The following is a 27,759-nucleotide window of genomic DNA, read 5'->3' as shown; positions in this document are numbered from 1 at the left end:
TGTTGTAGTTTGTTTTTGAGTTGTTGTAGTTGGTTCTGGAGTTGTTGTTGTAGTTTGTTTTTGAGTTGTTGTTGTAGTTGGTTCTGGTGTTGTTGTTGTAGTTGGTTTTTGAGTTGTTGTTGTAGTTTGTTTTTGAGTTGTTGTTGTTGTAGTTGGTTCTGTAGTTGTTGTTGTAGTTGGTTCTGGAGTTGTTGTTGTAGTTGGTTCTGGAGTTGTTGTTGTAGTTTGTTTTTGAGTTGTTGTTGTAGTTGGTTTTTGAGTTGTTGTTGTAGTTGGTTCTGGAGTTGTTGTTGTAGTTGGTTCTGGAGTTGTTGTTGTAGTTGGTTCTGGAGTTGTTGTTGTAGTTGGTTCTGGAGTTGTTGATGTAGTTGGTTTTTGAGTTGTTGTTGTAGTTTGTTTTTGAGTTTTTGTAGTTGGTTCTGGAGTCGTTGTTGTAGTTGGTTTTTGAGTTGTTGTTGTTGTAGTTGGTTTTTGAGTTGATGTTGTAGTTGGTTCTGGAGTTGTTGTTGTAGTTGGTTTTTGAGTTGTTGTTGTAGTTGGTTTTTGAGTTGTTGTTGTTGGTTCTGGAGTTGTTGTTGTAGTTTGTTCTTGAGTGGTTGTTGTAGTTGGTTTTTGAGTTGTTGTTGTAGTTGGTTCTGGTGTTGTTGTAGTTGTTGATGGAGAACTACATTCTCCTTCAATTTCCAAATAGCAATCAGGGTCAACTGATGCAAATGATTCTCCCATGTGAGTGAATGTGCTATCTTTAAGTTTACTTTCCAATAGTTTCTGAGCAATTAACGCATTATCCATGTTTGTTGAAGCTAAAGAAAACTCAACTTCTGTTTTCCCATCTGAAACGCAAACAAAATTATAATCAAAAATTTATAGTTAATATAATAACAAATCCATATTTTTTTTATTTGAGCACTTAATAAAAAACAAAAGTTATCATCAAAAAAAAAAGCAAATCCTACAACAAAAACTTTAGTAAAATTTAAAACTAAATATCTAAAAGTTAACTTATTGCGAAAAACATAAGCATAACAAACCAGTTGTAGTTGCAATTACTTTTTCTACATAAGTATGTTTTGAAACATTTCCTGATATCAAATCAACTAAGAAATTGTTGAAAGATGAAGCGATCATTTCGTCAACAATGTTTTCACTCAACATCATTTCGTTTTGTTGCTGCTGACTATTTTGCTGCTGACTATTTTGTTGCTGACTATTTTGCTGCTGACTATTTTGTTCCTTAGATGCTAGCTTCATTCTTTTAAATACAATTTTTATTAAAAAAACTCGTTGTTAGTTTATAAAAGCAATTAAATATTTGATAAAATCTTGTTGCATTCGTACGTTAGTGAACCTACTTAAAATAGCACTAACTATAAATATAAATCAAAAAAAAAACATACTTGTAGTTTGTTTGTGTAGTCGTGTTTTCATGGACTTGGGTGTCCATTGAATAAACCTAAGAAAAAAATATTTACTAATTAATGTATTGAAGTAAGACTTGTAATAATTTGAGAATAACATAACATTTACTTTTAAAAACTATAAAAGTTTGCAGTATGTACTTACAAATGATACTATTTTTCAACTTAGTAAGTCAACGCTTTATTCCTTTATACAAATATGTTTAGTTTTAAAAGGTATTTTTAAGTAAAGAGACTATTTGAAGCATGGTAAAAAATAATGATTCTATTGTTAAAAAAGCAATCTAGTTATAGAAACTAAACAAATATCATATGACAAGTTCTTTGAAAAGTCTTAAACATACTCTGACGCTGGGCGTGTAAATAATGATTGGTTGGTAAACTTCAGGTTGTGTGTAAACAGTAACTTTGAAAATGTAACTGTAATAATCAGTTGTTCCTGTCAACTTCATTCCCTCTGTTACAGAAATTCCAGTTTCTTCGTCGAAATCGTAAGATTGACCGTTTATTGAAGCTCCACTTTGTGGGTCAGCAAGTTCAACTTTTGCTTTCCAACTATTTCCCTGTAAAATTTGTTTTGTTTTTAAAATTACTTAAAAACCACTTTGCAATATTACTGCTGTTTTATTTTCAACTGTTTTAGAATATATAGTGGCAATAACTATGTAGTGTAGGTTGATTACTTGTAGAATTGGCTATTATAGTATAACTCATCTAAAGATTTCACTGCAAAGTTTTTAATCTAATTACCATTAAGTTTATAGTCAAAATATTGAAAAATATTTTTACTACTATTTATAGTTTTGTGTTAAGTTTGCGTTATAAACTACTTCAAACATTTGAAGTTGAGCTTTAAGGTTCACAAACTAAACAAACAAGTAAAATTAACCTTGTAACCAATGTTACTAAGATTTTGACCACTGTTGTCTATAAGTTGAATATCCAAAGTAATATTTTCATTTTTCTCAATAAGACTAATGTTTTGCTTAAAGCTTTCTAAATTGTTTATTTTTGCATTCACTTCTCTTGTAGTAACTTCTACTTGTACAATAACTTCAGGAATAGATATAGTTGTTGGTTCTATAATCTGTAGTAGTTGTTTGTTATTTTGTAATTGTTAGAGCAAAAGATAGTTTAGTTTTAGAATAAAAACATTCTAAAGCACTTTTATAAATACAATTACTTTTTCTGCACTTTAAAACTTAATTATATTTACTGTTTTAAATGTAATTGTTTTATAAACTTTAAAATAAGTCCAGTAAAGTAATAAACGATAAAGTATATTTAAAGTTATAAACTTAACTGCACTTAATTGTTTAAATAATCTTGCTAAAAATTTAAATTTACAATGACAAACTTACATTGAATCTCAAAGTGTGGCTTCCAGCTTTATCAATGGCGAGTTTAAAGTTTGCGAAACCCTGTTTAAATAAGTTATAATTAAAAAAATAAAACTTTTTTTTAGTTTTCAAGCTAATCTTAAATATTATAAGTTTTATTTTTTATTATAGAAAAATTTATGTAAAAATTAAACTATATTATAATAAAAATATACTTACATCTATGAAGGTAACATTTGTAGGTCCAAGTAACTTTGCTTCTGTTTGTTGTTGTTGCTGTTGTTGTTGAGAATCTAAACTAATTTTAGCGATCCATTCTCCACCCAGCCTTGTAACAGGTGATCCCTGAGTAAGATTGCGTTTAGATTTAAAATGTAAATATGAATCAACAACTAACAACTTGGAAGGATACTTTTATGAATTTTATACGAAATTTTATGGATTTAAAATCATACGAAAAAGTTATAGTTTGAACTAGTTATGACCTCATTGTCTACTAAGCCGACTTTAGCTTGAAGGTCGTTGTTCAACTCTTGGATTGTACTGGATTCCAGTTCAACTACTAGTTTGCTCGGCAATAGAATCACTGTTTGTACTTCAACTACTTCGCTGGCTGTTTTTTGTTTGTTGTACATTTTCAGTATTTTTTTTATTAAATAGGCAAAGCATAAACTATACTAGCAACAAATAGTTATGTTAATTTTGTATATTAAGTAGAAACAAACCATTTTTCGGAGGCAACACATCAGCTGTGGATTCTGTCGCTTCGAATATTAAAGAGGAAACATTTAGAGCTTCGTTCAGTTTGCCAGTTTGGAAGTCTTGAATCATCTTAAAAATGTTTATTGCTGGGTGTTTTGATACATTTATGTTTTATTTGCTTTAAAAACTGCTAATTAATTTAGTTTAAAATGTATAGCTTAAAACGTTAATAAAACTTGATATTTAGATACGATCATAGATAGAGTTTATTAGTTGTAAATTTCTACTAAAAATATTTCTACAAACTTGGCTTGTCTTGTTGTTAAGTTTTTCAGCAACTAGACGGCGGTATTCTTTGGATGAATTAGTTTTCTCGTCTACAATTATTTCTTCCGAAACAACTGATTCATCCAACTCAAAGGTAAATTCAACAATTCCTTCATCATTGTCATTTTGTTGATCATCATCTGTTGATCTGTTTATACGAGCGTTTTTTGTATAGTCAGTAAAATTAAAAAAAAGACTTTTATAGTTAAAACGGATAAATATTATTTATTTCTTAAGTAAAAACAAGTTTTGTAGGTTTTTAGAAACGAAAATTATTTTTAGAATTTAAAACTCAAAATACTTTTAACAAACCTTCGTCTTCTACTATTTTCACGAACGATATCAACGATTTTGATTTTACTGGGAGGAACGTTCAAGTATCTGAAAAAATAATAAAGTTTTTAAAAACTGTGTAAACTTTTACGTTAGAAAAAAATTATCAGGACTATTTACGCACAACTTACTATTCTAAGCTTAAAAATTTATAATTAAATAATTTATTAATTATCTATTGTTTTGTCGAACTCTAAGTCTTTTGTTCAAAACTATTGTGCAAAAGTAAATAAATTAAAAAACACGGTTATCTAAACCAAACACTAAGTTTGTAAAGTTTAATCTTAGAAAAATTATTTAATACTTTTGATGAACCTGTTTAAACTTATTGTCATGTTATTCTAAAACCTAATGTTAAACATTTTAAACAAAAACTGGTATTTCACGTCATGATTTTCAAAAAAAAATCTAACTAACGTAGCCAGGTTGCTGACGAGATTGTTTTCGAAGAACTCGTCAACGGAAATGGCGGGAAATCCGAACTTCAAGAGGATGAGCGCCGAAGTTTTTATGTCGATTGCGTCCGAACCCCTTAGGACTACGTACAGCATGTCGTTCGCGCGATCCATGAAGTTCGCACCCGAGTTGCCTGTGAAAACTAACTTGTAACAAAAATGTTTGATATAAACTTTAAAGTCTTGGCGTTCTTTTTTATTTTATATCGTTGTGTTTAAGATAGGAACTTGTATCATATGAATCAACAAAAGTATACATTACGCTTAAATTACTGCAAAGTTTAAAAAAACAAACTTGTTTCGTAATTAGGCAATCCAGTAGGATTTGGCTGGAAGTAAAAATTCCCTTTGTATACATCAAGTTTCTCTGGTTTCGGGTAGCTAAAATTATTCAACAATGAACATTTTGGAACTTAAGTTTAAACTCAAACAAAATTAAATAGACTGAAGTCTATGAATTACTTAGCTAAAAGTTTGTTAAAACTTATAATTTACTTTTTGTTTTTATTTAAACCAAAAATTTGTAAGAAAATTTATCAGTAAGCTTGTATCCAGTTTAGTATAAGGATTTATCAAGTCGGTATCACTAACTAAATAGCCAATCGGACGGCTTGATTTTCGTCGGCGTTGATCAGATGGAACCTGAGGTCGCGTGGCGGATACCCGCTGAAGTACAAGTCGTAGTTGGTGTCGGTGGCTATCAGCGTGAAGAATGTTGAAAGTCGCTTCTGACACGTGTAACCCGCGCACCACCCGTGATCCTGTGGACCTTTGAAGAAATTAACTTTACACTAAGTTTATACTAAGTTAAGTTTATACTATTTATCGGAACTTGTAGAGTACATCTTAACATGTAAACCTTAATAGATTTTTCATAAATAGTTTTATCGCTTAGACATAAACTTAAGTTTTCAAGATATAAATGTTTAAGCTTTATCTACTCTAATGCTTTAAAGTATAACTAATACCTAATGGTTTTAAAATTATATTAATTAAATAAACACTTGAAAGTCAAATAACTGAATATGCTTAAACTTATCTTGCATTCATTGCTGTTGAAACCAATCATACTTGGATCAGATGTTATTTTAAACAATTATGTTTGAAACATCTATGCAAGTTCAATTAGAAAATATAAAGTAAGAAGATATTCATAGTTTTAACTATCAAATTTAACAACTTTTTCAAAGTACCGTTATGAAGATCAACGTAGCGGTCTCCCAACAGAGCGACGGGAGAAAGTCTCCTCAGCTCCGTGTCTTCGTCCAGACTCTCGATGACCAGCATCGTGTAATCCTTGGTGTTGCCGCCGCTGCAGTCGAAAGCCTGCCAGCTCGCCACGTACGTGCAATTTCCGTTGTTAACAATACCTGAAAGTAAATAGATTAAGATAGCTTTTTATAAACTTGTGATGTAAAGTGTTAGCAGGGATACAATTTGTCGTTAAGTTTTAAAAACTCTAAAGTGAAGAAAAATGGAAAGACTGTTATCAAAACGTCAAACACTTTTTTGCAAAGTTTTTTTTTTTCTGAAACTTGATTTTTTTACAGAAAATTACTGTTTTCCGATAATCTTTGTAACACCGCTATATATACATCATGACGTATATCACATAATTATATTGTTTTGTAATAATTATAAATACTTCCAAAGGTATATTTTGATTTTCCATAAAACTTTAAAATACTCAAAAAAAAGCTTATATAAAAAACCTCTACGATCGATGATATCGTTGACGGGGATCCGGCTTCCGTCGCTCCTTGTCAACATTGTCTTGGGGATCCTGTAATCTCCAAGACCCCTGTTCCTCATCGAAGGATTGTCCCAGCCATAGGCGGCCTGTTATTAAAAAAATAAGATTTCTGTATGTTCAATTTCTAAGTAAATCTATAAGTAAGAGCCGTAAGCATCCTTTAAAAAACAAAAAAAAACTAAAAAATTTCTGTATGCTTATTTTTTAATAAGCAGTGTTTTAATAGAGAGATGACACTAATACACTACTTAATGAAATAAAATACTGCTAGTGTATGAGTCTTTAAGTAGGAACTCTTTTAGCCACAAGATTATACAGTACATGCAAACATTGTAACAAATGAATTAAAGTATATAAACAACATTTTAAAGTTGTATATACTTTTTATTTTCACTCATTTTTATAAAAACTATACAAGCCAACTCACATCGGGAACAATTGACCCGGGAGATCCGAGCAGGGATCCGTCCGTGTCTTTGACCAGAACGTTCTTCATCGCGTCGCACTCCATGTCCACGCAGTCGGAAGGATTTATCTTCCTAAAGGTCGTTTTAAGTTTACTTGAAACTTATGATACAAGTGATTAGTAGTACAATAAAGTTAGGAAAATGAAAGCAATCTTTTAATTAAGTTAAACTGTTGTTAAAATATGTTTGAGTTTTCATGTTTTCACTTTCCCCTTTTAACTTATTGCTTTCCAATTTTAAACTATTGTAACTTTCCACTGAATAAATAAGCAGCAAACACTTACCCTACACTAGGCCTGGTGAAATGCACGATGGAATCCTTTTCTACTTTCTGAAGTGTTATTCCTGAGAGGTAAGTGGGAGCGTATGCGTCTTCATTCTCCTTGCTTGTTTGGAAAACCAGATCTCTTGAAGTCGGCGAAATCCTCTTGAAACCGTAAAACGTGGAGTCTGGACGATAGAAGTAAATTGAAAAAGTTTTTTTTTGAAGTATAAATAGTTTGAAATTGAAATGAAAACAATTAAATAGTGACAACTTTAAGGTAGTGCAGATAAATTAAGCAACACGGTGTTAACAACTAACTAGTAATTTCTAGTTTTCCTCTTATGGCAGGGTAGTTCTTGTTGCCGAGCCACGACTTGTCAGGAGCTCCGTTCATTCCACTTTGGAACAGCGGCAGCAGGATTCCCACTTTTCCTCCCGTCTGCGACCTCGGTGGTCTCTTGCTAGCCGTTCTGTTGTTCAGGTTTTTATCTTAATAACACAAAGCTGTTTGTTTCGGGAGTTTAAAAAAGTTGAACTTTAAAACTACGAAAAAAGTTTATCTAGGTTCATTTTATTTATTTTTCAGTTAACACACAGCTTTGTTTAATTAGATTAGAATTTTTCTAGTTGTCTAAGCTTGAGAAATACGCAACAACTAAGTGTTAGAAGTAGACATAAACGTCATCAAAATGTGATGAATTTGTTTCATCATAGTTTTCAAACTAACGGAGAAACGCTCCTGATTATCAGGCTTCTGTCGGTGGATTCGTCCAACGTGTCGACCGCAGGATCGAAGTCGTCGCTTCTTCCCACCACCAGCAAGTTCTCCGCTCTCGCGTACTTGTCCTCGTATTCGTGGGAGAGCGAAGGCGGTCCGTACACGATGGGGGTGTAGTCCATGTGCTGATATGAATATTTTAATGGGTTCCATCAAAATAACGTCAAAATGTTTTTTTTTATTAAACTTTTAGTATTGTTTTTATAACGAATTTGATGTAAAGTCACTGTATTTAGTTAGGTTTAAATCTTGGCGTTCTGCGAAATCAAAAGTAATCCAAAGTTTTAAGTTTTAAGACATGCATCTTAACTATACCTTTATAGACTTACTTCTTCATTACGTTGAATTACGTTTGCAATTAAAAGAAAACAAAAATTTTAAGTTATAAGTTTATATTTCTACACTTACCCATGAGTCAGATATTATGGAATCCTTCAGGACGACGCTGGAAGCAGTCTGGTGGTAGACTCCGAAGTCCCACGACTTGTAAACAGTGAAATCGTTCAACAGGGAGCACTTCATGTTGGGGTCACCCGGGAAAAGATGAACTCCATGCAGGCAACCGTGGGCAACATTTCCTGTAAAAAGTTTAAGAATGAATTGATTGATTTTTTTCGTAGTTTATATTTGTATTTTTGTGTTTGCATAAAACTGCATTTAAGATATGTTAAGCTTTTAAATTCTTAATATTACAAGTTATTAACTAAATATAGTTTTAGCTCTGTCTGAATTTTTATATGTTTTCCCTTAATAAATATTAAAATAAAAGAAAAAAAAAACAAACAAATAAATAAATAACGAAAAAAAAAACAAATAACCTGTCCACTTATTGTCAGTGTTACAGTTTTGTCCATTTGTATGAAACCCAAGCCTTTCTGATCCGGCAGCCACATTGTTGATCAAAGTAATATTTCTACCTTCATTCAGCTTGAAACAGGCATGCCAATCCTAAGGAAGAAGCATTTTAAAAGGATGAAACCATCAAGTACGTTTGTTAAATATAATTAATGAAGAACTGAAGTCTAAAAACACACTTTCTAAACTTAACAAAACTAAAAGTGATGGTAATTTAATAATTTTTTTGAAAACTTTTCAGGCAATAATAAAGTGTAACTTTGAAATGGTAAAACAAAATTTTTAATAAAACAAACCAAGTTGTTGCGAGTTTCAAATCGATCCCAGTAAGCTCCTCTCATCATGGCTTGCGCGACAAGATTGTGATCCACTACTATATTGCTTCCTGCTATTCTGATTCCTGATAATTTTTTGTGGTTCTTTTATTAAAATACAATTTTCAAATAGATTTTATATAAAGTTGTTGCTAGATAATATCGTATATGTCCTGGACATGACTTTAAACTGTATCCTGGTGTATGACTCGATAACCGAAAGGTTTTTTCGTACACCAGGTCTTTGGACCAAATATTTGAGCGCTTTTTTTTTCGTTCAATAAACAATAATATGTAAAATCTTATAAGTAAGTATACTTAATTTTGCCCTTACAAATAAAACAAAGTTTTCAAGCATAACTGTTCAAAAAAAACTAAACTAAACTGTTTATAATAAATTATTAAAAAGTATTCGTATTTTTTGAAAACTGTGTAGAAAGACAAACATTTCGTTGTAAAATAACCAATCAAAACTTTTAAAAATAACATCAAATTTTATAAGTCAAGTATCTACATAAAACTACGTTTTTCACCTACAAAACACTAACCATCGTGAATCGGTCTGTGGACCACGTTATCCTTCACCACGACACCCGAGGCCCCGAACACGCCGATACCACTTGAGTAGGTGTGGTGGAAGCTGCACGCTTCGATGAACGAGGGGCGGGCGGGAACGACGGGTCCGGTGTTGACGTAAGAAACCGCGTACCTCGGGTCGTACGCCTCGGTGAACCCCTCCTGACCGCACCTGACGAACTCCACGTTGGTGAACCGACCCCATCCTGAATTTCATAGTTTCAGTTTATACATTTCTACAAACTGGGTTGTTATTTGACACTGTCTCGTAACTTAGTTTTATTTTATGTTGTTTGTAAATAGCCTACTTTATAAGGCATATACCCACGTACCGACGAAAGTTTGTTGTTTAAGTTTACACAATTTTTTTTATACTCTAAAGTCTTCTTTTCTCGTTACGTGATTTAAGTTCAAGTTGATAACTTTTATTTTCAGTCTACTTACATAATGATTAAAATTATAAGTTTATAAGCACTTTGTTTGCAAAAAACTTAAATGTGTAAGTAAATGGATAACTTTTACAATTAAATTTAAAATTGGTTTTTGATTTATATAAAGTCACAAAAACGTGTTTTGAAATTTCAGTAAGAACTAGTTTTTTTCATTCACTTTAAAACCATTAACTTTATTAAAATCAACCAATAAATACCATATATGTCTTCAGCATCAGGAATGAATCCGACTAAAACTCGACCTCCAAATGCATCTTTTTCGATTGAATCATACACATCACCTAATTGAAAAAAACATATATATTTGTTTCTACGTTACAAAACATACTTAACATAATGAACCGTCTTGGAGTATTTTAGCTACTAGTTCTGAAAAAGATATATAACAACTTGTTTGTTTTAAGTTCATGTCGTAAATATTTCAGGAGAAAAAAATAGAAAACTGTATTTTAGTCAATGATATTATAACGATTGAGAATAAAAAATTGTTGTAATTTTCATTCGGATATTTAAAAAAACAGTTTATGTTTTTACAATTTTACCTTGAATTTTTATGTTTCTTGTGATAAGGCCAACCTCTGCTCGCATATTAAACCTTGTGTCTTGAATTGTGTAAGTTTTTCCCATGTGTCTGTGCTCTAATGGAGAGTTGAGCACCAATGTTTTGCCAGTTTTTGACTTGATGACTCGTTTTTCGGTTTGATTTGAGCTGAACGAACAACAAATGTTTATTAAACAGCTTTAACAGTGCATTTTTTTAGCTAGAGCTTTATGAGCTAGACATTTCTACTTACTTCTAACTTTATTTAGCTATAGTTCCTTATATCTCAATAGAAATTAAACCTCTTCAAACATTTTAACCTTATCGGACTAACATAATTACATAATTATCCGTAGAAAGCATTCAAATGTTAAGCGATTCATACGTTTTAGATCAGCGGTTTGTTAACCTTTTTTTCATATTATACCCTTTTTGAAAGGTTATTACGAAATTTACCCCCTTTAAGAAAATAATTACGAAAGTACCCCCAATGTACAAAATAGTTTTTAATTTTGAAGAAAAAAACCTAGTTTTTTTAATATAAGCTTAACAAATATAAAAATTCGTAAATTTTAGAAAAGTTTATTTACAAAAAAAATTACAGTTAAATACTAAATTAAAAATCTAAAAGACAACTAATAAACATTAGTTTCCATAACTTGTAATAAAGAAACTTTTCTTCCTAAAACAAGGGAATTTACCCCGAGGGGTAAATTTACCCCAGATTAAGATTCACTGTTTTAGATTAAGTTTTCAAAAGACAAAAAAGTGCAAAAATAAAATTAGGATCCTTTATTTAAAAAATCCAAGTTTCTTATAAGACTAACGCATAACTGGTAGTGGTGATGACAATTTCGTCACCGACGTTCCAGTCCACTTCCTCCATCAACTCGATACTGCTACCTCCCGCCTCCACTGTCCTCGCCAGGCTCGTCCAGTAGACGTTGTGGTTTATACCGTGGAAGTCACATCCTCCAAAGCAACCGATCGCCTTTCTTCCCAGTGTGATTCCTGTTAATTTTACATTAATTTTCAGTCTAAAAATCATAAAATAAGCTCGTGCTTTAAGCTTAGCTTTAATTTGATTATTTTTCTGCTTTCCATTTTTAAAAATCTGTCTTGGTTAAAAAAAAGTATTTACCTGTAAACTCTACTTCTTCACTCTTATCAGTTCTTTCACCCACCAAATTTATTGTCAGTCTCTTGTAAAACGGTTCTTCGGGAACAATACCGGCTATTAGGCGACCACCCTAGTAGAATAATGTTTTAAAATATAGTTAGCGCGTTTTTACATAAAGCTAGTTGAAATTTATTAGATAAAAACATTAAGTTGATTTAGAAAGATCTTGTTTATGGTGTTTAACTTTTTGTTTTTTGAGTAACAAAACATTACATCTATACTATACAAGTAGCATAAACTAGAAAATGACAAAAAATACAATAAAAATAATGACTTACAATAACTTGTATAGTGTTAGCATTCACTGTAAACTGTTCAAAGTCGACATTCGGGCTGAATTGGACGACACCCTTCACAATCAAATGTGTCACGTTAACAGTTGAAACGTCAACAAGGCACCAACACAACTCAATTCCCTCAGCTGACCTCAGTACCTCAACTGTTGTTGAGCTTCCAATGGTCTGAAAAAAAATAGTATAAAACTTGTGTAAGTTTAAGTAAAACCATTTTTTACATAAAAGCATTAATACTAGAAATCTTAATTTTGTCCTTTCATCGTTAACTACATTTGAATTAAAAAAAAACTAATAAAATGTTTGAGTTCAACTATTATCAACAAAATAATCAACAAACAGTTATTTCGACGCACGGATGCCCTGCACTCCTCTTCTTTCTAGAGCTCTCATCTTCTTCTGATCCTGAAAAGTCAATTTCGCTCCACAGGAACGCGTTTTCGGGGGTTTCCCTTCCAGGGGGCACCGAATCCCCTCCGACGTCCGGAGTGCAACCGACGTTCTTGCAGCTAGAAATAAAGATAAAAGGTTTAAAATATTTTGACGTAGTTTATACGTTTAAAGCTTTACAGAGAAGCATTTTGGTCGGTAAATTACATGAGTGCACCTTAGTTATAAACAAACTAGTATTTATTTTTGATGTAAAATGTATTTTGAAATATTTAAACTTTCATTTAGTACCAGAATCTAAGTAACAGTTTTAAACTTATAAAACATTATACGCAAGGTTAAAAGATTAAATACAATACAATATGCCAATTGAGCAAAAAGCTTTTCTTAAAGAAAAAACAAGCGATGCAGTAAAAAATTTGCAAAGCTTTTGTAAGAGACTTTAAAAACTAAAGTTAAACAAATTAAGTTTTATTTATTACAATTAATTGAACTAGAACTGGTTACAAACTCTAAAAAGCGTTTTAAAAAGTTCAACGTTAATCTGAAACTGAAACTAAACTTTGAAATGTTAGAGTTGAAAGATTTAGATTCTGTAAGACATATTTATAATTCAGTAAAATGAATAAAACTACTTAAATAATATCTAAATTATAACATTGTTAATGTATTAATAATTAAAATCACCGGTATATTTTTGGCGTGACGGCGACGTGCTTTATGTCGTCATCGATAACTTCGAGCGTCGCTCTACGTTTCCTGCTCATGACGTCATCATTTCCGATTTTATAATCCAGCTGTTTTCCGATCGCGTTGAAGTAGAAGTCGAAGTTTTTGCTGTCAGCTGTGAATATGTCAGATTCTCCTATTTCTCTCGCAACGCCTCCCAAATCAACTCTGTTTTGTTATTTTTCTCTTACAACTTTGTCGACCAGTGTTTAAAGTCATAATCCATAAAACAAATTTATAGTTTCATATTTAGTTATGACATTTAGGCAATCAAAACTGCCAAGTTAAATTAAGTTAGTTCGACAAGTGTAATTTAACAACAATATCTTTTAATTAAAACAAACTATAAAATACAGAAATATTTATAGGTATACAATAATTTGTTTCTACAATAATTGCATAGTATTATGATAGTAGTAAATTCTAGTATACGAACAACACGTTTAGATAAAAAGTAAACTGTTATTCCTATTAAATTTTAAATAGTCCAATAAATATTGTAAAGTACTGTAAAGTTTTTCAAGGCATTCTTTATATACTTTATAAGTTTAGTTTTTAACTTTATTCAAGTTTAACTATTAAACTTTCTTGTTCTGAATCAATTATCGTTCTATTCATTCAAGTTTACTTAGCATTATATTTAGGTTGGAAAATTTTATAAGTAAATTGTGCTTTAAGGGTGAAAGTTTTAACTTTAAGAAAAGTGATTAAGTTTGAAAAATATTTTTAGTGTTATGCATAAATTCAGTATCACCTATCCGGAGCACTTTCAAGTTGGTGTCTCATTATGACGTAGTCACCAGGCATAAGATCGTAGAATTTTGAAGTGTAGGAAATATTTGTAAAACCTTCAGCACTTCTCCAGTTAATCTCGTGAGTTTCTTTACCGTACAAAAGTGCCATCCAGCCTTATAATGTAAAAGTAGTTAGGTTTAAGAAGTTTATCTATGCTATAGATTAACTTTATATTTTAACACATATTAGTCGCTATTATATTCGTTTTATACTTTTAGTGCTACTTTAGTACAATCGTATTTTTAAAATAAATTTCTTTAACACAAGCAATTACTTTGCAGATTTAAAAGCTAAAAACCACTTCATACCGGGTTTATGAGTCATCCTTTTGGTCGCGTAAGGCACCGAAGTGTTACCGAAATCGTTGCTGAGAATGAGGTCTTTGGTCAGCAGAGATGTGGGGACGGTCTCCTTCAGTGCGAGCCTGTGAAATCGGGATGAAGGTGGACACAGCAAAGAGGGAAGCGAACCGTTTGAAAATTCATGTCCTTCGATTATCTGTTGTGTTTTTATATAAGTTTGGCTAAAACTTTCAGAAGTTGTTAGCTAGTATATAATTAATGTATGCTTTGACAATTTTAAATGGAATATTTTTTTTGTAATTTACTGTACATTTTTGTTTCTTGTATATTAATAAATTAAATTGTAGTTTGCTTTAAATTAAAGAATAGAAAGTTCTAAAATTAAGTATTTTTAAGGAGCCGGGTTAGATTTTATTCTTACAGATTATTACAAACAAAACAATGTTTCACTCTTATATCAAATTATAAGAGAACATCAGTTACTAAACTAGTTTGATATAAGAGTAAAACATTGTTTTTTTTGTAACAATCCGTGCTATTAAAACATAATATCTTAATAAATTAAAGATAAAAAATATATAATAACTTATTTTTGGTCGTTTACTACCAAAAAAAAGACGTAAGTTTTAATCTCGTAAATAAGGCTAATACACGAACATTGCAATCAGGAGAGTTGACGATTCCGCTCAACGGAACGATCTTGCTTCCCGGTTCTTCTCCCGTCAGCGATCCGTCCTCATCTTCCAACACTCCCTCATGCTCGTACTTCCAATGAACCTTCTTGTTCACGTTGGTCCACGATAATCCTATTATTTAAAGTTGTTTCAAAAAAAACAACTAAAGTTATAACGCAGTTATTGTTAAACTAAGTTAAAAAAATAGTTTTGACTTTATCTTTTTTAGAAAATATCCTTGTTTTGATGTTTGTATAAATACACATCATACGTTTTATTGTCTGAATTAATGGTAAAACAAATTAATAAATAGAAATCATATCAATAAACTACCTTTAAGCTTGTAGTAGAATCCACCGCAGTACTTCTTACAAGTTCCGTCAATTGTCGTCATTTTGAGTGCAACTCCTCCCCGGTTAAAATTGTGGAACTCAACATCTTCGACTGTCAGTCCCGGGGACAGAGGTAATCTCTAAAAAAGATTTAAAACATTGTTAACAATTATTCAGAAAACTTTTCTAAAAACATCTTAAAATAAAAAGATGTTTGAAAACAAATTTTAACTTTAAGTTAATCTCAAAAAGATAATGCTAGCAATTTTGTATCATGGCACTCTAAACTCTAAAGGATTCAAATAAAAATATCTTAAGTTGAAATTTTTACAAATAAAATAATCCAATAAAATAAGTTCAACTTTTTTATGTCAATTTAAAATTCAACCAATACACCAACCATTCCGACTTCGGTTTCGAACCCTGCAGGCGATATCGACTGCGTGTGACCGACCATCAGCCCGCCCCTGACCATGGCCCCTCTCTCGTAACCGTACCCGGTGCCCTTGATGAACTTCATGTCGATGGAGGCCTTCTCGTTGTTGACCATGACGAAGTGGTGGAACTGGATGGCGCCCGTGTCCACCCACTCCGCGCCCTTCTCGCTGTTCCACGTTGTCAGGGTGTGGAACCTGGCAGGCGAGGGAACCGTTCCTGAACAGCTGAAAGAAAAAAGTATATATTTTTCGAATGTTTTCATACTCTTTAGTATAATATATAAATGATAGTAGACCTCGGTTATGCTCTTTTTCTTGGTTAAACTGCATTAAAGAAAAATTAAAGCAATCATTTTTTTAACGATTAATTAATCAAAGTTCGGGTTACACTGGTATTTATTTTTCTAATATCTATGATATTTTTCAATTATAAAGTTCTTTAAAACAGCTTTGGTCTTTTTTTTAAACAATAAAGCTTTTATCTTTCTATACAACCACCACAACAGTTCTCACCTGCTGCCGACCACCGGGAAGTAACTCTGGAATATCCAAAGTCCGAACCACCCGTGACTGTGCACCGTGTTGTTCCTGAACACACCCAGCTCCACCTTCTGCTGGCACACGTCGGGTGTGAACGATGGACCGTCCGGGTTCTTGTGCATCCGGTACCAGAACCCAAAGTGGGTGCCTCCCGCCGCCACGTTGCCAATCAGCGTGTTGTTGGGGTTCGTTACCCAGTACGCGGCTGTAAGGAGTTTTGATGTTAAGGGTTTTTTTGTTTAGTTATTTCATTTTACTTAAGTACTCTTTAAAAAGTAAGACTGTTTCGTAAACAAAGTTTATTAAAAAATTGTATGTATTTATAAGTTTTTAAACGTAAAAATAAAACTAAGACTATTCTTTAAGTTTAAAATAAATAAACTATGAGACTATATTTCTAATTTTTTAATTTTTGTGTAAACTAAAAAGAAGTTTTCAGTAGGTAGATTTTTACAAACAAATATTCACCTGGAGTAACGTCGTCATTCAACAAGGAAGTGCTCTGACGGACAAATATGGCCAGATTGTACTGCATCACAATACCTGTTTCGATCCCGTCTTCTATGAAAAACGCTCCTCCCATTACGTCATATATGACAGTGCGATCGATCAGAAGGTTGTCAGTTGCTGTTGGTTTTTATACTTTACTGTTAGTGCTTCTTTTATTTGCACCTTTAGTTTTGGAGCTTATAATGTTTAAATAAAGATACTCAAAGTAAATTATCAATAGATTAAGACAAACAAGAAAAAATAACAATTAAGAAAATTGCAGCTCAAATAACTTTGAATGAATTACTATTGTTAATTAACTTCCAATTTTTAACGTAAAACTGTTCAATAAAAAAAACGAGTTTTCAAAAACGAACGGTTACATGACTATTCAAATTCGGACAACTCAAATTCCGACAATTCAAATTCTTAAAAAAATAATAAAAGGATTATATCTCAATAAGTAATATGAATTTGAAAAAAATATAAAATACATATGTAGATCTTAATAATATCTAATGCCACCTTTTTCTATTTTTCAAAATCTAAAATACTTTTTAAGATATTTTAAAATTAATAAAAATAACTATGTTTTTTACTTTATATAAACCATATCTCAAAAAATATTTAATGTTTTACAAAAAGAAAAAAATGGCCTGTAGATATTAATATAATTTACATATGTATTTTTTATTTTAGACTAATATACATTACTTTTTTACTTTTAGTCCTTTGAATCTTTTATTAAGAATTTGAATTGTTGGAATTTGAATTGTCCGAATTTGAATAGTCGTGCACCCAAACGAACCGTGGATAGCAACGGCTCGATTGAAAGTTTTGTGAATGGAACAGCCTCGCACGTACATTCCTGTTACGTCTCCCATCAAATGCCAGTGGATAGGGTATCTGTTGTTAGTGTGAAAATAAAACACAATTAATACTTTTAATAGCAAAAACTAAAAATATGTACTAGTTAACTACAGGTAATACTTAAGTTTAATAAAATTAAATTAGACCTTTATCTTCTGTTGGTTATGTAAAAAACAAAAGGCAAGTAACAATTAAAAAACTAATTGAATTAAATCACTACCTTCCGAGTCTGAATGCCTGGCCCACATATGTGAGTTCAACGTATTCTATTCTCGCCACAGCTGCAAAAGTTGACGGTTCTTTGGAGTGGATCATGATTGAAGCTCCGAACTGGTCGGAACCTATTTCTTCACCGAACCTTCCCTGAAATAACAACAAGTGTTTACCTAACAGCTATATTTTTTATTATTTAATTTTTTTATCTAATATTTGTAAAACATTTATTATCTTAAGCTACAAAACAGTATTGCTGTTTGTCTCATTTCTACTTGTTTACTATTAATATGTAAATAAATTTATTTGTTTATTTTTTCAGTTTTTGTATCATTTATTTCTAAGTAAGTGTTTTTAAACACCTGGAAGCAAGTTTGAGTGGCAAATTCCCCAGTATCGAAACCTTCCTCACACGCGGGAATTTCATCTTGCCAAGCAGGGTCGTTCGAACCGCGCACTACAATGTTCCTCGACAGTAAACCGACTTCGGCTAAAGAGAAATTGATTTATTAAGTGTTGTGTATTGCTTAAAAATTTGTTTTAGTTATTAACATAAATAAATAGTCTCAAGTAATCTATTTATTTTATGTGTAATATGGTTTACAAACTTATATTTAATATCAACAACAAACCTCTAAGTTCTACCGTGTGAGTCCCGAAGGTCTCGTCAATTCCGAGATGCTCGTAATCAAGCGGCTCGTCTAATGTCAGTTTCTTTCCGTCTGTAAACATTTAATTAAAAATTGTTTACCAAAATACAATTTTTTGTATAAATTTTTTTTATCAAAATTGTACTTGATGATATGGCAGTGATTTTTCTTTTTTCGTTTTCTTTTTGCGAATGTCTGTGTCCCGTTGTGGCTATTGCAATTTCATCCCCAACTCTCCAGTTTACTGAGTGTTGAAGGTGAATCTGAATTTTAATAACTTAGAACTTTGCTCTAAAAGTTTTAGAAGTCGATAAACTTAAGAAAGCTTTTAGGTTACTAATTAATAAAATAAATTAATGACTAATAGAAAAGTCTTATAAAAATCAACCTTTTATACAAAAAGTGGTTATGTTTACTTTCAAGTTAATACGCGTCAAGTCTTAATTTAGTATACGGATACAAGATAAACTGAAACTGACCTTTGTGCTTCCCTTAGCAGCAGTCTGACTCAGCTTGGTCCAAGTGTACGGAACGTGTCTCCCGTGAAGGTCTAGTGTTCCGTCCCTGACTGCCAGCGTCTTGGCACCGTAAATCGGAAGCTCAGGCGACCTGAGCTGACCATACAGCACGATTTCGGTGTTTCGTTCATACGGCTCCTCTTCTGTACCGACCTGGTTTGGAAGTTTTGTTTGCTTAGTTTACATTTAGTTCTCAACAATTGTAAAAAATATTTTTTTTTATATTTATTTAGATTTAACTTTATAAAAGCTTTAACGGAAAATTAGTTCTTTAACTATTTTATCAACATATTCGTTAATATCATTAAAAAAGTAACGATAAAGCTAAATAATAAAATTTTATGAAATAAAAGGTAATAGAATTTAGTAATTAAATTGCAGTACATTCAATTCTAAAAGTTTTTAAAGCAGAAATGATATAAATAACATGCATTTCAAACCTGTAGAACTCCTCCATTTGTGAGGAGAATATTTTCAGCGTGAAGTGATACGTCGTTTTCGTCATCGAAAATGAGTTTACCTCCGTCAATGAGCAGCATGACCAACACTTTGGTGTGAGTATCAAGCAACACTGTCTTGTTCTGTTTATTTGAATTGTTTTTTAATTGCTTTTATTTAGTTGAAAAAATTATGTGAAAAAATAAACTTTATTTCAAGAACTGCTACGAGTTTATATACAAAATTAAGACTGTATTTAGTTTTAGCTTGATATAATTTTAATTATTTGTAATTTATTACCAACCAATTTTTTACCAATGCGACTTTAAGTACTAAAAACCACTACATACCTTGGGAATAATTACGAAATCTTTAGTAGTAGGTATGGGATTTCCTCCCCACGTGAAGATTGAAGACCATCTGTCGATGTAGTAGAAATAAGCTGAATCTTGTCTGGCTATTCCTTTATCGCCAATTTTTACCTCGACCTTTTAAATTGTTACAAAGTTTAAATTATCTATGTTTCTTATATTCAAAAAAGGCTCTTGTCCCTGACTAAGGTAGCTATAGTATAAATTTATTAACATGTGCTTGAAACATCTTAAATTGAAAAATATGTGATAACTGCAGTATCAAAAGTAATTAGCTACTTGTGTTTCAATAGTTCCTTCTGGTCTTGCTTCAGTTACACAAACAATTTCAGTTGCTGAACTTGATTTAATTGGACATTTAATTCCTCCTATCACAACTTCGCGATCATCACCGGCAAGACTGTTTTTTATCATTTATATTATTAAAAGGAAACACAACTCACTGGTATGCTTTTTTGTACACTTATATTTATTAACTCACTGTTTAATATTTTAATTTTTACCTTTTGTAGTTTAATACAGTATCGTTTCTCGTAAGAATATTTCTCAGAACATTTGAAATAAACAAACTCGAAGTTTCTTCCGCTTATGGTGACTTCAGTACCACCTCCGGTTCCTCCCCTGGAAGGAGAAACGCTCGTGATAACGGCTGTTTCTTCCAACGAATACTCGAAGGTGACGTCACCAGTCGACTCCACGTCCGGATTATGAACAATGACGTCAGCGACGAACGATGCTGAAATTAAAACAATATTTTCGTTTGTTTGAAAAAATATTAAATACTTTATTACAAATACAAACGAAAATGTGTTTGATATGATCATTCTATTTTTTCTAAAGAATATATTTAAATTTAATTTATCTGTAAACAGTTTAAAGTTAAAATAAAATACGGATAGAAAAATACTATATGGTGAAAACTGGTTATAACTAACTATTTTGTATAACTGCTATAAAATTATGTAAAACATCTGATATTTTTATTTTAACTAACGTATCGAGTCATCGCCATCTTGCGCGGGAGTGAAACATTTGATTACTTTTGACGTAACTTTAGTGACGTCACACACGTTACCGTTGATCATCACGACACTCTTTGATGAAAATCCCTGACCAGATATTGAAACGAGTTGTTTTCCACCAAAGCTACCTGATTTGATTAGACAAGGTATTTTATGTGCGATCAACATAGTCAAATTTTAAAGAATTATTAAATTTATAAAATCCAATTAAGATAAAAAAGTTTAAAGAGCTTAAATAAAAAGTTAAGTCAAACTTAAGATTTTAAAAAAACATTAAACAGTTCTTTTCACCTTTTATCGGTTCGATTGAATCAATACTCAAGGTGTAGTTGAAAGTAGCATTAAAAACAGCAAACCCTCTATCTGGTATATTCATCTAAAAGTTTGATAACAATTATCACAAGTGCTTGTTTTTTAAATAAAACTTCTGAAACATAACTTATTATACAACAGCTAGTTGACGTTTATGACTTTGAAAACTTTTTTTTTGGCTTAAAACCAAAGTACTTTATTAAAAAATGTTTTTTATTTGATAAAAATTTTAATTCAAACAGAATTCATAATTATAAAATTAAGACAGCATTTTGCCTTTTACCTGCAAATCAACTTTTCCACCTTCATGAGCGAACAATCTAAACACCAGTTGTGTATCGTTAACTGATACAACTTCTCCTAAAGTTTGGTTGTTCAGTTTTGAAGTTATACTGATGTTTGCAGTTTTGTTTCCAAAGTTTTCTCCAAACAATGTTAACTCGTCACCTTCGCTTGCTGTTTACAAATAATGTTTTTCATTTTGTATACTTTTTTGAATTATTTATGTCGTATAAAACTAATAGGCTTATAGTAAACTGTTTTTTAAATGTAAGCTTTGCTTAAAGATGTTTAAATATTTCGCATCCGGATTACAGTTACTAGAAGTTTGTATTTGTATACACAAATAGTTTGACAAGTAATATAACCAACTTCATGTATATACACTCTGTTAAAATAAGCAGCTCAGCGAGTTAATTTTCAAATCTAAATAACAACTATAATACTTACCTAATTCGGGCTGTATATCATGAACAACAGGCGTCAGGGATTCGGTGTACCTGAACTTTGGTTTTTCAGCGTACCGTACCCTTCTAGACATAACTTGTACGTTTGAATTTCTTTCCTTCTCGGAAGGACCAGTCATGCAAACAATTGTGTCCAAAGTTACTGATTTCACATAGCAGTTGATTCCGCCAACTCTCACCCAAAACTTGTCATCCTGCACAAATCCATTTCCTGTACAAAATTTGTTTTATAAACCAGCTCTTAAGCGTATATTTTTCTGTTAAACTTGCCTTTAACTGTAATTTCTGAGCCACCGGCCAAGCTGCCTTGTTCTGGCTCAACAGAAAAAAGTAGAGGTCTGCTGTTTACATATTCGCCTACACCGTCCGCGAACAACGCGTACCCTAAAACAAAAGTTCGAAAGTTAGTCTTAAGCTAGTAGCATGAATAAAATATGAAAACCAGTTTATAACCTCTTCCTGCAATATGAACTGAGAGCTTGTTGTGTCCTACAGGTAGTAATTTATTGAGAGTGCATGAAAATTTCACAGCGGTGTAACCAACTTGGGAAGGCACGCACACTTCAGGACCGATGTTGAGCCTGACATTAGCAGCCGTCCAGAGAAATCCTTATATTTTATTGTTATTTAGTTTAGAATGTATAGAAAAATATTTTTCTTCTGTTATCTATTAAGATAACAACTTTTATCAACGATAAATTTTTAAATCTAAAAAGTGGTTTAAGTACTTGTTTTCAGTATTGTTTAGTATTTATAACTTCACTGCATGTAAAGCTAATAAAGTTACCTGCACCAGTGATTTCAACCTTGTAACTAACAAAGTCATCGGTGACGTCAACCTTGGTAACCAGGGGCGTGAACCCGGAGGAGTATGTGAACCCGTTTGTAAAATTCACCTGAACGCCGCTGAAATATTTCAATATTTAATAGTTTTAAAGTTTTATGAGATTGTTTAAAAAAATATACAAAAAAACTAAATTTTTATTTGTTTTATTTGATAAATACTTAGTAATTTTTACGTTTCTGTCGTATATTATTGTATGTTTTGTTAAATCTTAAGTTTTATCAATTGAATATTAATTTTTTAACGGTTTATCATGTCTTTTGAAAATATTTTACAAAGTTTTATTTTTAGATACTTTTTTTTTCGTAATCTAAAACTCTTATTAAGTATATCTTATTTAAACAACAACCTTTCAACAACGGAAACATCAAAAACTTTGTCACTCTCAAACGGTGGAGTTTCACATTTGATCTGGTTGTACTGAGCTTCCAAGACTTTACAAGAAAGAAAACTTCCAATCAGTACTTGGGTCGCATTAGTAAAACCAGAACCCTACGAAGGATAAAATGCATAAAAACTCACAAATTTTACTTTTTGTAAAAATAAGTAGTACATATATGTTTAAATATCATGAAACTTTATGTTAAAACTAACAGCCGTTTTCTAATTTCAGCTGTAATATCTTATTATTCAATACTTATTTTTTTAGCAATTTCGAGCTTAGAAAATACGTTTATAACACGAACCGTAACAGTAAGAACAGTTCCTCCGTTTTTAGATCCGGCTCTGGGATGAACGAGATCGATAGTAGGGTGGAAGACGATGCTCCTGCTTTCGAAATTCCTGATGTCAACCAGCACGTTGCCATACCCCGATGTTTCAATTGTACCTTCGACTGCATGTCGACCTAGATAAATAAATAAGTTTAAACTTGTTTGTGATAAAGTCAATTCTTATCTCAGGTACATTCATTTAGCATAAAGTTTTGTTTTAAAATGATTGGTTTATTAGCTTAACATGTATGTTCTTCTGAACAAAAAAGTCTACTGACCGACAGATATTTCTTCTGTAGCCTCAACTCTGCATCCAAAGTGATCCTTTCCGCCATACAAATAAGTGCACAGCTTTCCGCCGAATCTTATTTCAGGTCTTGCCCAAAATTTACCTATATTTTTTATTGGCATGAGAAAAAATGTTTTACGTATAAATTAGGTGGCATCAAACAAATGTTTCATTGCTTGTGCTCTAGTTTTCCCACCTTTGACTATAATGTGGGTCTTTACAGTGGCTATCAGAGGTTCAATTGATTCTAAAATTCCAGTTCGGTCCATACTTGATTTGAAAGGTTTACCATTCTGTTTAAAAAATTATATAGTTTTTATACATATATTAAATTATTAAATGTACATTTTAATTAAATTATACATGAATAATTTATAAAAATCTGAACAATTGATTAACTTTTAAATGATACACATTTTTTAGAACTAAGATAAAACTAACTAATGTTCCTAATAAAAAATTACATACTTCGAATATAGAGTTAGAACTTTATTAAGAACTCTCAAGGTTATCAGCTTTTTAAAATGTTGCATTTAATAAAAACCTTAAAACAGTTTTACCTGTTGTTCAACTTTTTCCGTATCAGAGTCCACATAAACAGTGATGTTGTGTTCTTGTGCTGGTCGCTCGGAAACGACAATTCTCCCCACCATCTCACTCCAGTCCCATATGAGGGACTTGAAGTAGATTGTTCCGGGAGTGGTGACGCGGTAATTGAATGATCCTTATTTTGTTATAAGTTATTTATAAGAAATTGTGAAAATAAATTTTAGTAGTTATTTTTAAATAAAAATCAAATTTAGTTTTAGTTCAAGCTAAACACAAAATGTATATGCGCTCTAACCAGCTTTAAATGTTTGATTATAAATTTTTCAAAAACCTCTTTTAGTAGGCTCGATGTTGAACCCGTCTTCGTCGTACTCCTGAGAAACTGCGTCCGCCGTGGTGAACGGTCCAATCACAACGTACTGAATTCCTTTCGGCAGCTCCCATTGGATGTTGATCTCGTCACCTACCTGAGCGTAGGTTATCGGAGGATTCCAACCGAACCCGACACCGTAGTCTGCATTGAAAAAAAACTTTTAGCTGCAAGTAGCCATCAAAGTTATTTGCTTCAAGTTTTATATTTTTGTTTTTATTTGATTTATACAAATAGTTTGGTGGTACTAACAACGAAAATTCTTTTTTTGTCATGAGTCTAGCCATTAAATTTCTTTCTGTCAACAATTTTCATTGCTATGTAGTCAGAAAAAACTTGAAATTTTGAAATAAAAATAAATATGTTTTTTTTTGTTTTCTTTTTATAAACAGTAAACTATTAAATACTTATAACGAAACCTAGTTTTAAAAACAAAAGTGTAACAGTTAAAATGCTTAAATACTATATGCTGATAATTCTAACGTTTGTGAGTTCCCTGATTGTCGATGCGGTGAGTTTTCGTGATGGGAGTGGTGCGACACATGGCGAAGTTACCCTTGGTCTTGTAAACTTCGCATGGGGAATCCCCAATTTTCACTTTTGTGTCGTCGTACAAACCCTCCCCGTTCACCCGGAGGTCCTGACCACCCATTACCGAACCTTGTCTCGGGGACACGGAGGTCACTTTGAATCGGTATTCGACCTTTTGCCTATAAAAACAATAATATTTTTATTTTATTAAAAATTTAAAGGTTTACTTGTTATTTATTTGTAAAGTGCTTTTGAATAAACTGTTTAAAGTTTAACGATCTCAGATGATGATCTTAACACTTAAAAATATGTTTTTAGATTTTTGTTATATTTTAATGATTAATGAGTTTAGCTAACGTAGCTATGACTGGGCAGCTTTGTCCTTCAACATTGACGACGACTCTGTGATTTCCTGGAAGCAGAGACGGAGTTGTACCTTCGATCAAATTTTCAGACCACGAAGTCGTAATTACGCTCACACCACCCAGAGTAACTGTTCCATTGACACCGAGGTTCGTTCCAGTAATTTTTAAAACTTCTCCTGTTTTATAAAAACGTTTTCGATACTATAACTTTTTTCTAATAATTTTGTAATTGTTTAATGCTTTTGATTGACTTAAACATAATTTTAATAACTTTTTATGCAAAAGGTTACACTGTTTATTGTTTTATATAAGAATTAAGTCGAGAAAGCTTGTAACTAACTGATTTTATTTTGCTAAAAAACCAAACACTTTAAAGCTAACTCACAGCAGTAATTATAGCAACTTTACTTTATTCACAACTTAGTCCTTTAAACCTAGTTTTTTACATACTTTTTGCTTTGAAATGTTTCACAGTAGATCATTTTTATTTAAATGTTCACTTTTTAGTATTTAATCTTTTTAATAAGTTAATTCTACAGCAGCTATGTTGCATAAAAGATCAAAAATTTATCAACCTCCCAGTCTGTTACCAACAGTTGGTACCACCGAATCCACGTTTCCGGTTGCGTCACCTTCGACGAAAGTGAAAGCGTCCGATGACGTCATGTGCACGTCATCACCCGACATTATTGTGACGTCATAAGTTCCGGTGACCGCGCTTCGCTCGAGATGGCAGGTGATTTCCGTGTATGACGACTCGGTAACGTCACAAGCGGTGCTTCCGACGGAAACCGACAAATTTTCAAGTGTTTGGTTCAAACCTGCAACATTTTTAGTTTCTTTTAGGTTACTTTTATTGTAAAAAAATCAACATTTTTTACTGGTGTACAAAGCTCTAATTATGTTAAATTTGATTTTATGCCCCCGTATAAGCAATGCTTTTAAATCGGGTTTTTGTTTATATATAATATAAATCTTGTTTAGCTTAAAATTATATCTTTAAACCTTTTCCGGTTATTTTCACAACATTGTCGCATGAGTTTTGACTACCGCTATCTGGCGTTATTGAGTCTATTCCACCAACCACTTTGATTTCTTGCAATGATTCGTTTTTGAACATTGCTTTTCCTGCGACAAATATTGTACATTAGCTTATATAACACAAAACTTGACTTAAAAATTTATGAAAAATTGTGCAACAAAAAGGTTTTTTTTTTAGTCAAAATTTTAACAAATATACAAAACTTCGTGTGCATATACAAACAGTAGGTAAACTACTCATACTTTTCTATTATCATGGGATCATTTTTCTATCATTATAAAACTTTATAAACTATTCAAACAAAAATTTATCGTAAAAAAATATCTTAAAAGCTCGTTAGAGTAAACGTTTGCCCTAGTACAAAGGTCGGAAAACTGCGGCCCGCAACCCAAATTCGGCCCTCAAAGCAAAAATCTGCGGACCGCAAGGTACTTTTTAGTTAAAAGCATACTTTTTTAAAACAATAAAAATAAAAGTTTTTGTAATAAAAAACTTAGAATTAGGCTGTTAGTTCAATAAATACTCTTTACTAGTGCTTTATTATTGCTTATTTAATCTTTTTTTTTTGGTTCATAACAGTATTTTTATAGTGATTATTACAATTGTTTCAAAATAAGTGCGGCCCTCGAAGACTTTTTTCTAAATAGTACGGCCCGTGAGCAATTTTTTCTATGAAAATTGGCCCGCAAGTCACTAAAGGCTGCCGACCCCTATCCTAGTATATACTTAAAAGTATGAACATGATTTTTAAATTGTTTTTAAAAGTTGCATATCTGTAAAATCGAAATATCGTTTGATGTCAACATTTTTAGTGTTATAATATTTAAAACTAGATACTAGAGTTTAAAAATAATTTTAGTACCTTTGCCGATTACTGTTAAAGAAACGTGTAGTTTTTCACCGAGAGCCACTTTACCAACGGTACAGGTGACTTCTGTTTCTGATGAACTGGTAACTTCACACTCGATACCGCCTATCAAGACCTTTACTTCATCAGCGTTACCGAACCCAGATCCTAAATTTAAATATTAGGTTGAAAACTTTCAATTTCATAAGTAACAGTGGTTTCAAAGAATCTAAATACAAAATATAAATGTATTTTTATCGCGTAGTCCGATAAAAGAAAAAAAATAGTAGGGAGTATTAATACTTTAAATGGTTTTATACTTTAGTTGTTCT

At 31.7% G+C, this 27,759-nt stretch overlaps 1 protein-coding gene across 1 annotated transcript in view; it reads right to left on the bottom strand.

Moving 5' to 3' along the window:
* Positions 1–27,759, bottom strand: part of LOC145836689 (fibrocystin-L-like) — a 44,803-nt gene that overhangs the window by 4,828 nt on the left and 12,216 nt on the right. Inside the window, exons 22-87 of the mRNA XM_082944471.1 lie at positions 27,443–27,595; positions 26,544–26,666; positions 26,114–26,359; positions 25,531–25,714; positions 25,126–25,352; positions 24,604–24,786; positions 24,284–24,447; positions 23,920–24,016; positions 23,713–23,826; positions 23,408–23,568; positions 23,071–23,213; positions 22,665–22,783; positions 22,331–22,486; positions 22,148–22,261; positions 21,861–22,088; positions 21,415–21,587; positions 21,111–21,195; positions 20,792–20,947; positions 20,368–20,533; positions 20,077–20,197; positions 19,777–19,914; positions 19,429–19,569; positions 18,950–19,141; positions 18,616–18,733; positions 18,453–18,542; positions 18,183–18,310; positions 17,828–17,970; positions 17,546–17,643; positions 16,717–16,875; positions 16,222–16,453; positions 15,672–15,933; positions 15,273–15,411; positions 14,923–15,071; positions 14,272–14,461; positions 13,923–14,076; positions 13,127–13,336; positions 12,390–12,558; positions 12,035–12,217; positions 11,718–11,826; positions 11,404–11,587; positions 10,578–10,744; positions 10,233–10,316; positions 9,556–9,789; positions 8,990–9,093; positions 8,657–8,786; positions 8,247–8,416; positions 7,788–7,963; positions 7,379–7,530; positions 7,080–7,245; positions 6,756–6,867; positions 6,288–6,414; positions 5,769–5,945; positions 5,167–5,344; positions 4,871–4,956; positions 4,538–4,709; positions 4,100–4,168; positions 3,767–3,935; positions 3,484–3,589; positions 3,244–3,371; positions 2,978–3,103; positions 2,780–2,839; positions 2,308–2,505; positions 1,763–1,981; positions 1,398–1,453; positions 1,032–1,252; positions 15–833 (exon numbers count right to left, since the gene is read on the bottom strand). Coding sequence (XP_082800597.1) covers positions 15–833; positions 1,032–1,252; positions 1,398–1,453; positions 1,763–1,981; positions 2,308–2,505; positions 2,780–2,839; positions 2,978–3,103; positions 3,244–3,371; positions 3,484–3,589; positions 3,767–3,935; positions 4,100–4,168; positions 4,538–4,709; positions 4,871–4,956; positions 5,167–5,344; positions 5,769–5,945; positions 6,288–6,414; positions 6,756–6,867; positions 7,080–7,245; positions 7,379–7,530; positions 7,788–7,963; positions 8,247–8,416; positions 8,657–8,786; positions 8,990–9,093; positions 9,556–9,789; positions 10,233–10,316; positions 10,578–10,744; positions 11,404–11,587; positions 11,718–11,826; positions 12,035–12,217; positions 12,390–12,558; positions 13,127–13,336; positions 13,923–14,076; positions 14,272–14,461; positions 14,923–15,071; positions 15,273–15,411; positions 15,672–15,933; positions 16,222–16,453; positions 16,717–16,875; positions 17,546–17,643; positions 17,828–17,970; positions 18,183–18,310; positions 18,453–18,542; positions 18,616–18,733; positions 18,950–19,141; positions 19,429–19,569; positions 19,777–19,914; positions 20,077–20,197; positions 20,368–20,533; positions 20,792–20,947; positions 21,111–21,195; positions 21,415–21,587; positions 21,861–22,088; positions 22,148–22,261; positions 22,331–22,486; positions 22,665–22,783; positions 23,071–23,213; positions 23,408–23,568; positions 23,713–23,826; positions 23,920–24,016; positions 24,284–24,447; positions 24,604–24,786; positions 25,126–25,352; positions 25,531–25,714; positions 26,114–26,359; positions 26,544–26,666; positions 27,443–27,595 — 10,707 coding nt within the window. The remainder of the gene's footprint in view (positions 1–14; positions 834–1,031; positions 1,253–1,397; positions 1,454–1,762; positions 1,982–2,307; positions 2,506–2,779; positions 2,840–2,977; positions 3,104–3,243; positions 3,372–3,483; positions 3,590–3,766; positions 3,936–4,099; positions 4,169–4,537; positions 4,710–4,870; positions 4,957–5,166; positions 5,345–5,768; positions 5,946–6,287; positions 6,415–6,755; positions 6,868–7,079; positions 7,246–7,378; positions 7,531–7,787; positions 7,964–8,246; positions 8,417–8,656; positions 8,787–8,989; positions 9,094–9,555; positions 9,790–10,232; positions 10,317–10,577; positions 10,745–11,403; positions 11,588–11,717; positions 11,827–12,034; positions 12,218–12,389; positions 12,559–13,126; positions 13,337–13,922; positions 14,077–14,271; positions 14,462–14,922; positions 15,072–15,272; positions 15,412–15,671; positions 15,934–16,221; positions 16,454–16,716; positions 16,876–17,545; positions 17,644–17,827; positions 17,971–18,182; positions 18,311–18,452; positions 18,543–18,615; positions 18,734–18,949; positions 19,142–19,428; positions 19,570–19,776; positions 19,915–20,076; positions 20,198–20,367; positions 20,534–20,791; positions 20,948–21,110; positions 21,196–21,414; positions 21,588–21,860; positions 22,089–22,147; positions 22,262–22,330; positions 22,487–22,664; positions 22,784–23,070; positions 23,214–23,407; positions 23,569–23,712; positions 23,827–23,919; positions 24,017–24,283; positions 24,448–24,603; positions 24,787–25,125; positions 25,353–25,530; positions 25,715–26,113; positions 26,360–26,543; positions 26,667–27,442; positions 27,596–27,759) is intronic.

This window comes from Thalia democratica, chromosome 5, assembly GCF_965202585.1.
Source record: "Thalia democratica chromosome 5, ktThaDemo2.hap1.1, whole genome shotgun sequence".
Classification (NCBI taxonomy): domain Eukaryota; kingdom Metazoa; phylum Chordata; class Thaliacea; order Salpida; family Salpidae; genus Thalia; species Thalia democratica.
Note: the sequence above shows the minus strand (reverse complement) of the source record. Positions and strands in the feature narration are given on the sequence as shown.